The sequence below is a fragment of the Gossypium hirsutum genome, chromosome A05 (assembly GCF_007990345.1).
Source record: "Gossypium hirsutum isolate 1008001.06 chromosome A05, Gossypium_hirsutum_v2.1, whole genome shotgun sequence".
Lineage (NCBI taxonomy): Eukaryota > Viridiplantae > Streptophyta > Magnoliopsida > Malvales > Malvaceae > Gossypium > Gossypium hirsutum.
In genome coordinates, this window is record NC_053428.1 from 1,985 (window position 1) to 13,531 (window position 11,547).

Consider the following 11,547-nt stretch of genomic DNA (forward strand, 5'->3'; position numbering starts at 1 on the left):
TTATGTTAAGATCGTGTTGAAACATAGTGGAAGTGTTGAATTAAGCTTGAATTTAAGATAAGCTGTTTAATTAGTTATATGTTATTAGTAATCAAATTGTACAAAATGAAAGTTATTGGACATAAATGTCATGAATTGATAGCTTGAGGTCCCTAAAGAATGAGTTACAAAAATAATAAATAATGAGTTACGAAAATTTTGGACATTGAAGTCGTTAGGCACTTAATTCTAAAAGTGTGCAATTATTCTTGGTTATTGGCTATACCTTTATCGAATGTGAATAATACCATTTTTGAAAACAAAATATTGTACGCAGCGGTGAAATACTCGTATTTGTAGGTGTAGTTAAAAAAAATATATAGCAATACCAACAAACACAATGTCAGCCAAAAAAAGTTCATTTTTTATAGACTGAATAATTATTACGGGATGATGGAAAATGGTGTCGACGGTGAGATGAGATTGTCGATACCAACATACACTATAAAAAAACATGTCACTTTCCTAGAAAATTTTATATCTAAATTATTTTCTTAAATAATTAATTTATTCGAGTCAATTTTGAAAGAAAAAAAAGAGGGAAAAATTTAAGTGGTTATTGTACTCATAAATATGATGAAAGGAATCCAAACCGCAGCTAGCCTAATTTAGAGGAATAGACAATAGGATTTAATGCATTAGTGACCGTGATGGGGGCTTTTCCGGAAGTTGGGTGGGGTTGGCTAGCTTTACAAAAGAAAAAGGAGGGGTCATCATCAGTGATGGGATGGAAAAAGCACTGTCATCCACTCACATGCAGCACCTCCCATTATCAATACAATTACAAACGAGCTTTTTCAAATAGTACCAAATTCTTATGAGCTAAAAAAATTACAGGTAAAGGACGCGGGACCCACCGTCTCATCACTTTGGTTCTCAACCCGAAACAATTGTTGGCAACCTTCTTAACAGTGAATGTAATTCATGGAATGTAAATGGATTCAAGTATCATTTGTGGTGAGGCGAAAGCAATATTTTAAAGAGCTCCATTCATTAACAATAACAAACCAAAACTCCGAGAAAGTAGTAAACAAAGAAATAGAATTACAAAGAGTAACAACAAAGGCCAGTTCCTCTTTGGCTTTTTCAGAAACTTGGCCGAATTCCAGACCACTTACATGGGATGGGATCTTTTTCAAGTAAAACAACCAGAATCAAAACTAAATTTTCCGCTAGAGAGGTTACTAACCCAACCTAATAGTAAAAACCAAAAAGATATATAAGAGGAGACAGTACACTAGGGTTTGAATGATACACGGGAACAAAGGTAGAAAACACAACGCCAAAAAGAAAAAGGTGCTTTTCCCTCTTGCTCTTAAGGACAATTGGGGTTTTTACCAGGGCCCCCATAATAAAAGTAATGGCCCCAATCCCCGTTGCTCCCTGTTTGTACATCATAGCAGTTTGATTGTTCTGTAAAGGTGCCAAGCCCTTTGGGAGCCTTGAGATTATTGGAGTCATCAACAACCTGTATGTTCCTGAAATAACTAGATTTGCCAAAACCTTCTTCGGGGAAACGGCCACTGCCCATTTGAGTGGAAGTGTGATGTCCATCTGGTTCTGAATTCACAACCTCACCTCCCCACTCGATCATCGAAGCACTGTCCGCCAAGTAGGAGAATAAGAAGGAAGGCCAATAACCCAACACATAGTCATTACCGAACTGCATCCACCAATGCCCTTCCTTAGGATCCTACAAAGCAGTTTCCCACACAGTTAAATGTTTACGTCATGTTCATAACAAAGATTTAGATGCGTAGCAGAAGCAAGGGCGATTTACTTGTAAAGCCACTGTTTTTAAGAAAACCGCGCCAATAAGCACATTTATTATGTAAAAAACCAAAAATAAGGATGCAAGAGATGTTGTGGCAGTAAAATAAATGGATAGGCGCAAACAGTCCTAACCAATCACATAAAGTGTACAAATGTACCAGAAAAATGATGCAAAAGATTATAGAACCTCTGAATCGCCACAGTGTTTCTTCTGGTCTCCTAACCCTCAATTATATATATATATATAGAGAGAGAGAGAGAGAGAGGCACTGTTTTGGCTGCTAGTATTGCAAAAATATAATAATGCATTTCATAAGGCGAAGTTAGCTCGTTTCAAAGGACAAATTCCATTCATGCTCACATGCATAGTTGGCAGTACCAATCCTCCTTTGGCTAGTTTTTAAAATCATAATAATGAACTATCATCAGTGTTCAGAATCTTAATAATAGAACCTTTTTTTCCCTTTTACCTTCCATACAAGTATACTGATGTCATATTGGGAATTTCGATAAGCAGAAACAGGAGATATGCTTGCTCCCATTGCTATTGCACTGTTAATTTGAATGAAACCAGAACAGAGGAGATTGTAGCAGCCTGTAGCTTGATATGCATCACTCTGTAACACACATTAACCGTGAGAACGGTGTGAGGAAATCCTAATAAATACTGAGAAATATGACCACTAATCTAAGGGCAAATGTGAAAAACTATAAACAGTAGACTCACGGTCCAATAGGTGAAAAGTCTTGTATTATTGTCACCATAGAGATCTGGGCTAACCTGCTTGCATTGACATGCATACACCTTTTATAAGAATTAAAATGAATGGCTGGCACATAAAAAATTGAAACCAGGTAGACCAATTGTTCAGAGCAAAACGACTATAGTACTTACCTGCCAACCAGCTTCAATACTATTAAGATCTTCACCAAAAGAACCTCCCAGAATCCACAACTGGGATAAGCTGAACTCATTAGGCTGTTGTATTTTGGGTTCCCAAACGTTTATGGTTGCTTTAGCTCCATAATACTTATCCCCTTCCACATATGCTATTGCATGCTAATCGCCCCAAACAAGACAATCATGCAAAAACACAAGTAAAAATAAAAATGATAATAAACATGAATGAGTTAAATTGTTAAGCGGATAAAAGAAACACCTGTATATTACCTGATGACCACTTTCATTGATGAGATCGGGATCTGCAGACTTGGGCTGAGGGATGGCCCTATGCTTCTTCCTACCATATCTTTTAACTGAGCTTGCCCTCAAAACATCTTCTTCCTTAGTTCTTCTGATGGGAATGGTTCCATCAGGACATTTACCATTCATGTGCCACAACTGAGTAATGGGGTTCGAGCCCTTTTTGGGTTTCTCAGTGTCAGAGACCTTGTTCTCGTCAAAAAGACCCTCTGGGTGGTAACTAGGCCTCATCTAATGCATCAAAACGCAAAACACAAAATTCAATCCTTCCTAATACCAACTACATGGAAAAGCTGCTCATTGCACAACAACAATGGAAAAAGAAGCCAAAGAACGGACCTGAATTTTGTGGTCTTTGAGAAAAGGATGATCAAAAGCTGGCTGACGAGAGAGGTGAACACAGTCTATAATATCCCCATCCGGACTCTGTACACCACCATTCAAAACAAAACTGCACCATTTGTTAAAATTCTCAACACATACTATTTTTACTACTACTAATCTATACACAAAAGAGTTTGGATAAATAAGACATTGTTTGTAATGGACGGATAGAATGGTAGCTCCAAAAAACACTTGATTTTCACGGAAAACCAACAAACATCTGTATTTATTTCCCGTTTGGTAGCTGTCAAAATTGCTAAAGAAAAGAATAAATCAAGGCTGGTTCACAGGATTAACATGAAATTACTTTTAAAGACCCAAAATGTTTGCTTTTTTTTTTGTAAAAAAAAGGGGGCAGAAGATTAGATCAAAACAGAAAGAAGCATTTCCCTGAAGTGATTTTAGGGCTCATTTTCGAAAAGGCCTTGAACAAAACCAACAATAATGGCAGAAAAGTTTACCTGGATGGTTTTAACAGCCGGTTTGTTCAAACGGTTCAAGTGGTTTTGCACTTGGAGCTTCTGTCTCGACACACTTAGCCTAGCCGCGCAAGATAGCGAGATCAAACTCAGCATCCAGAAAAAAAATAGCACCACTCCTTTTCCTGCCTTCTCTCTGCTAAAATGCACATCCCTCATTTTTTTTTTTTTGCTAAAAACCCAAACTATTTTCCTGTTTTCTGTATGGTCTAATGCTCCGATATCCTAAGCACCCCTCGTGCAGTGTAGGGTGGTTAGATTTCAAGCAGCGGTATCGACAACCATAAACCAAAAGCAGCGAAGGAGAAAGTTGGAGCTGAATTGAACCCTTAAAAGTCCCTTAAACTTTGAAGAAGTGATTTTTCCTGACTTTCCACTAGAATCCAAATTAAATTATTTCTCTCTCTTCACACCCTCTCCCCACCTTTTTTTTTTCTTCTTTTTCCTCTCTCCCCCACCAGCTTATGGTTTCTCTCTCTCAAAAACCAGATGTCAATGAATAAATAAATAAAAAGGTAATAGAATAATTTTAAAAATTAGTACTATGCAATCAATCTTTAGAATCAATATTTTTTATTCACTTTTATGATTTCAATAGGATTTTAAATATCACATATTTGAGTTTACTCAATTATGATGGTATTATCATTTTTTAACTTGTCATTTGAATGGATTTAATTTACTAAAAGATCATTTAAGAAAATTTACTAAAAGATTATTAAATATTGATTTTATTTAATATTTTTATAAAACCTAAAAGTTTATATCGTTTTTAAATTTTTTTCACATATTACAAATGAGAATGGAATAACAAGAAGGATTTGAACCATGTTCCTGCTGCCAACAAAAAATTAGTCAGTACCCGCTTTTGTTATTCGCTTCTCTTTTTTTTTTATATTCGTATTTGTCTTCATATAATATATTGATAATCAACATTTTTTAATTTTATGTATTAATACGACATTACTTAATTCAAGAAATGATTAAAAGATTATGCTTTTATGTTGATAATGAACAAAATTTTGATTTTTATGAGTTAATCGACATTACTTAATTCACTAAAAGATTAAAAGATTATATTTTTATGAAATAAGTTATAATATAATAATATTTTTATTTTTATAAAATAAATAAAATTTAACACATGAACTTAAAATATAATAATTTTAAATTTTTTATTTTATAACTACGGGAGTTAGATGAAATGACAAGAGTTTCTTTTACCTTGATTAAGGGTTCAAATATTATCTTAGATATGAAGTAATTTTAAAATTTATGATCAGCATCTATCTCTGCTTATCAAATGTGAAAAATTAATTACTGAATTAGCTCTAATAAATATATAAAGAAATTAAAAAAAATTTAAAATTTTATTTATTTTTTTATAAACAGATTTCTCACATAAATTCTACCATGTGATTATTCTATAATCAATGAACGGTAGACGCATTAAAATAATTTTCATTTATTTACTAATTATATAAATTGTTGTTACCTTACAATTATTCTGGACCATGATAACTTTAAAAAAAAAAGATGGGATAACTACAACACTTTTTGGCACCTTTTTTTGAAATTCTCCCAATTGAAAATCAAATATTACATTTTTTTGGGGGGGGGGGAAGTGTTAGCATTCTCCTCCCAAGGCTTTTTTTAAGTAATACTTCTAGAATTTTGGATTTTAGGGGAAGAAAAAATTTGTGGGAAAGTGGTGAAAAAAGTGATGGAAATAGTGGGACAAAACAACTTTCAAAGGGGACTACTGTAGGCACATGAGCATCGTTTGTCGTTTTTGAAAGGGTAGTCAGGTCCGCAATTGTCCAGATACTCGGCCTTTTTCTCCCTATTTACACTGAGGCAGTAACAGAGAGTAACCATGTGTCTTAAGTCCCATGACAGGGATGATAATGGATTCTGAAAATATTATAATCAATGTATATTGATGATTTTTTATTTTTAAACTACAAAAATGGGAAATTTTATTTTTTATTATATAAACATTTCTCACAAATCAATTAAATTGGTACACATCATTATCTTTTTCCATTTCAAATGCAAACAAATAAATTTGATAAAAGTATCTGGAGAATTTTATATTAAGAATTATATTTTATTTTATTTCTATTCAGAAATTGATAAATTATTCATTCTATAATAGATCAAATAGCAACTCAATCTTTCAATTAAAAATTAAATCTATTTATACTATTAAAAATTACTAGTTTTATGTACATGTAACACATTATATGTAATTATTTAATTATTTTATCATGTCAATTTATAAAAATAAAAATAGATGAGGTTTTTAATAAAAATGACATGTTTGCTCTTTTATCTAACATGCATGAATTAATTTATCAATTTTTAAATACAAAAATAAAATACAATCTAACTCCTAATATACAGGGGCTTCCGTAATACTTCTACCAACAAATTTCCAACTCATTTTTTTTGTCAAAGTATCCAAATTTTAATGATTAAATTATTGTTATTGAATATGCTTGAAATTATTGTATTATATCTTTTAAATTAAATTTATAAATATTTAATTAGAGCATTATAAGATTTTATAACATGTATGTAGTATTGAAATTTGGTACAATGTGTACGGATAACTTTTAAGCATCGTACACGAAAATTTGGCTTTTTCACCTAAATAATATAAAAAATAAAATTCATAACTAAAATGAGATGTCTATAAAATTATTTACCAAAATGGTATAGTTTTATTAGTACCGCCTGTCAAATTGGCGGCACCGGACTGAATATAATGATATAAAGTATTTAGGGACCTAAACTGCAAATTTACAATGTTGGGTGATTACTGAAAAAGAAAGAGAAAGAGTGCCGCCTGACAGTGTCGTGGCACCAAAACTTAAATTTAGCTAATTGCCTTCTAAGCCCTCCTTATTTATTATTTTATTTTTATTCCCCTTTAACTCACTGCATTGTGTTTAAAAAAGCCCTCTACCTATTTTTGTAGTTAAATAAACTCTTAGCCTATAATTTTTACTCATAAAAGCGCTTTATTTTAATATTAAAGTAAATTTTTGTAGATAAACTGTAACACCTCAAACCCGTATCCCTTGCCGAAACCGGGTTACGAAGCATTGCCGGAGTTTACAAATCAAACAGACAGAAATTTTATCATTTCATATAACATAACATTCATGTCAGAAACCAATCAAACTCCTACATATTGTCTCTTATTCAAGCCCTTGATGCCCAAAATACACGTTAGAAATAAGTCGGACCAATTTAGAAACTCAGGAATTTTTTTGGAATACATTAAAAATTTTCAAAGTTGCAGGGGTAACATCATACGACTGAGACACACGCCCGTGTCTCTAACCTTGTGAACGAAAATAGGCTATTTATAAGCCATTTTTCTCACCCAATTTGGTGTCAATTGTAACAACCCGGTTTTAGTTAAATCGAAACAATGGTTTCAGAACCACAAATATGATGTTGGAAAATTATTTTGATATTATTTTATGTGTTTACAGCATCATTGTAAGTATGTGTGAAAATTTCGTAAGCTAATTCTATTGTTTAATAGCTCAATTTGAGAAAAAGACTAAATCGCGTAAAATGTAAAAGTTGTATTCTACTTGTTAAAGGTGTTAAATAGCTATGATTTATTAAATTTAAGGTCCTTATGTTGTAAATAGACCATTATAAGGGTGAGTGGACAAAGATGGTCATGCATAAATGAATTTTAATGGTTTCTATTAAAGGTTAATTTGGTAATTTGGTTATTAAAGTATTATTAATAAAACAAAAGCCATTTTTATTCTCTCATTATCATCTAGCCAAATTATTGAACAAGAAAAAGAAAGCTTCCATGTCCATCTAGGGTTCGACACATTCTTGGTTCAATTAAGGTACGGTTTTAGCTCGATTTTTTATGATTTCTATGTTTTTGTAATCGTTGCTTCGTATTCTAGCTAGCCCGTGTCTTAATTTTCAAATTTTTTCATGATTTCGTGAAGTGAAATTGATGAATATTTGAGCTTTTGAATGTTTGATAATGGAAAACGACTATTTGTTGATAGATTTAAATGTTTTGTAAAGTGATTTTAGCTAAAAATGCATTTTAGGGATTTAATTGTAAAAAGTGTAAATTGAGTGGATAAAATGTGAAATAAATGAAATTTTTGGGCTTCTAGGGACTATTATGAAAATTTTCCAAGCATGAGTATTGTTAAATTGTGTGAATTTTGTGTATTTGTGAAATAGGGACTAAATTGTAAAATATGGAACTTTAGGGGCTAAAGTGTAAAAATGCCCAAATATGTGTTTGTGGACTGAATTGAATGATTTGATGAATAAAAGAAAGAAATCGAATTTAGATCGAGAAAAATTAAAAGTTATCGAATAGTCGATGCAGTCTGTTTATCCCGAATACAAGGTAAGTTCATATGCAAATAAATGTCTTTAAATTGAATTATATATGTTTAATTGTCATTGAACTACTATGAATGTTGAATGATCAAATACGAGCAAGAATCGATAGGGTTACAATATCTGAAAGTCCCGTATGAACATTAGGAATAGTATAGGATACGAATGTCATGACATTAGGATTAACGAGATGTGATTATGTGTAAGACCATGTCTGGGACATTGGCATCATTATGTGATTACATGTAAGACCATGTCTGGGACATTGGCATCGTTATTTGATTTTATATAAGACCATAGCTGGGCTATCAGCATAAATATGTAATAACATGTAAGCCCATATCTGAGATATGGCATTGTATGAGCTATATGTGATTTCTGAGTATCCTTCACAATTCCAAAAGGTTCAACTGACAAAATCAAGTTGAGAAATAATATGCGAATAAGTTAAGTGACTCAGGTACGTACAATATTCATACAAGTATTGAAAAGGGAAATATGTGACGAATTAACTTATGATGTTGAATATGTATACATTGGGAAAGATTTGTGAGCTTATATGTACTTACCCATAGTTTATCTATTGATGAAAATGATGTTAATTCATGTGGTAATTTTATTTGTATATGGCTTACTAAGCTTTTAAAGCTTACTTTGCGTGTTCTTTCCCTATTTTATAGATAATCGAAGCAATTGAAATGGTTTGGGACCAAACCAGGAACATTAAAAATTTTCCGAATACTTAGACAAATCAAAACAATTTATTTCATTATTCCTTATAAAACTTCCCACCTGCGTTATAGTCATTAAATAAATCTTACATAGTCACTAAATAAATCATAACTCGAGTCACAAAACTCAAATTTTAAATTTGTGAATTCTCCCTGAAACTAGACTCATATATCTTCTTACTAATTTTTTTCCAGAATTTTTGGTGTAGCCAATTAGTACAGTTTATTAGTTAAAGTTTCCCCTATTGCACTATTCGACTACTCTGACCCCTCCTCACTACGAATCAATTTTCTCCCTGTACAGAATTCAAATAACTATTTCGTTTGTTTCTCTTGAAATTAGATTCACTAAGGAATCTATAAATATAAACTATAACTCCCAATTATTTTTGTACAATTTTTAGTGAATTTATAAAATTATAAAAGGAGATTCAAAAATCACTCTGACCCTGTCTCACTAAAATTCAAATTTCTCTTAATATTCACTTCTTTTGCTTACTCTACTTCTTTCATATGAAAATAGACTCAATAAGCTTTAATTCTATATCCCATTCATCACCTAATTCTATTTCTACTATTCTTGGTGATTTTTCAAGATCACATCACTGCTGCTGTTCAATACTGTTTTAATGCTAATTTCACTTTTTCATGATTTCTTTGTATTAACTACCATTTAGGCATACATAACACCGAAACATGTTCTTCATTAGCTATTTCAATAGATAATCATTATCAAATATTTACATACCATTCTTTATCCATATCATAAGGACAGACACACGAAATGCCTAAGCCCCTAATCATGCCATAAACTAGAACGTTTGTAAACGAAGTTACCCATTTGGAAACTTGATAGTCGATAGTGTGAAATGATCTCCGACGACCTCCAACCCGAGCTTACTTTTAAGTACTCTGAAACATGGGAAAGTGAAAGAAGTAAGCTTATAAAGCTTTGTGAGTTCACATGTAAGATAATAAGCATTAGCAATCAATTTAGCTTACTACTATGCTGTCATAATTTGCTTAAATAATGTTTAGTTCTTACTTTCCCATCTTACTCATCGGTAACTTTACCAAACGCTCAGAATACAAAAGGCACCTTACTTAATAGCTTACTTACATACCTGCAACATCTCACTTAACACATGAGTACTCTTTCATAATATAGGCATATTGCCAATCATGTCATAAAGTGTCACAAGCATAACTGAAAACTCATCACTTACTTAATACTTGATAATCTCAATTACTTACAATCTTAATATTAAATAAGCCTTAAATGCATACCTGCACTCTTTCTTCATGTTCTTACCTTGTTGTTTCTTTGACTTACTCTTTGGATTACTCGGGAACCTTTTTCTTTTTGAACTTAGCATTACCATGTCTTGACATGGTCTTACGTGGTATCATTGCTTTATAAACTCATCAATTCCATGCCTTGGCATGGTCTTACATAGGACCTTTACCTTATAGTAACTCATCAATGCCATGTCTTGACATGGTCTTACATGATTTCCTTGCCTTATAGAACTTATCAATGCCATGCCTTGGCATGGTCTTACATGATATCCTTATCTTACCAAATGCCATGTTCCAAACATGGTCTTATGATCGTGCGATTTTGTGTGATAAGTTTTATAAATTTATAATTAATCGTTCTTGAAACTAACTATTACCGCGATGTAGGCAAGTGTACCTATCGAATAGTAGTATAGTTTTAACAAGAACGGATTGTCGAACCTAAAGGAACTAAAAGTACTAGTAATAACTGTTTTTTTTTATTATCTAGCCTAAGAATAAGGGGGCTTTGTTTTAACTAACTAATTATCTAAACTAAGAATTCACAGAAAATAGAATTGGGGAATTACTTTTGGGAAAAACGATTAAAGTAAGACAATACCTAAGGAAGAATCCACCTAGACTTCACTTATTATTCTGACTCCGAATCGGATGATTTACTCATTTAACTTGCTCTGTAGAGATCCCTAAGTTATGTTATTATCCTGATCGCGATTCTCGTGTGACAGGTTTTAAATATTTATAATTAATCGTTCTTGAAACTAACTATTATCGCGATGTAGGCAAGTGTACCTATCGAACAGTAGTATAGTTTTAGCAAGACCGAATTGTCGAACCCAAAGGAACTAAAAGTACTAGTAATGACCGTCTTTTTATTATCTAGCCTAAGAATAAATGGGGTTTTGTTTTAACTAACTAATTATCTAAACTAAGAACTCACAGAAAGCAGAATTGGGGGATTACTTTTGGAAAACAATTGAATTAAGACAATACCTAAGGAAAAATCCACCTAGACTTTTACTTGTTATTTTGGCTCTGAATCGGACGATTTATTCATTTAACTTGTTCCGTAGAGATCCCTAAGTTATGTTATTATCTCTATTCAAGACTAATAACGTCTAATCCCTAGGTTGAATAATTGAGACCTTTCTCTAATTAACACCCTAGGGTTGCATTAACTCGATCTATTGATCCCCTTATTAGGTTTCACCCTAATCCGAAAAAATCTTGTCAC

General features: G+C 32.2%; 1 protein-coding gene across 2 annotated transcripts; it reads right to left on the reverse strand.

Moving 5' to 3' along the window:
- Positions 1-1,063: 1,063 nt before the first annotated feature.
- Positions 1,064-4,458, reverse strand: LOC107907392 (uncharacterized). 2 transcript variants are annotated; one of them, XM_016834758.2, is made up of 7 exons: positions 3,862-4,458; positions 3,356-3,442; positions 2,984-3,247; positions 2,708-2,872; positions 2,540-2,593; positions 2,283-2,429; positions 1,064-1,732 (listed from the first exon to the last, which is right to left on the reverse strand). In XM_016834758.2, the coding sequence occupies exons 1-7, from the start codon at positions 4,036-4,038 to the stop codon at positions 1,355-1,357; spliced, it is 1,272 nt and encodes a 423-aa protein (XP_016690247.2). In that variant the 5' UTR covers positions 4,039-4,458; the 3' UTR covers positions 1,064-1,354. The 2 variants fall into 2 exon arrangements, with proteins under 2 accessions (XP_016690247.2, XP_040968598.1); XM_041112664.1 differs by having other exon boundaries at positions 2,540-2,617; positions 3,862-4,420.
- Positions 4,459-11,547: the final 7,089 nt, after the last annotated feature.

What these genes read in the sequence shown, in the direction of transcription:
- LOC107907392 (XM_041112664.1), bottom strand. Translation starts at nt 4,038, where the DNA reads ATGAGGGATGTGCATTTTAGCAGAGAGAAGGCAGGAAAAGGAGTGGTG. An exon ending in GACTTTTCACCTATTGGACC is followed by an intron (nt 2,430 to 2,539) that starts GTGAGTCTACTG and finishes TGTGTGTTACAG; the next exon opens with AGTGATGCATATCAAGCTAC. An exon ending in TCAGTATACTTGTATGGAAG is followed by an intron (nt 1,733 to 2,282) that starts GTAAAAGGGAAA and finishes ACTGCTTTGTAG; the next exon opens with GATCCTAAGGAAGGGCATTG.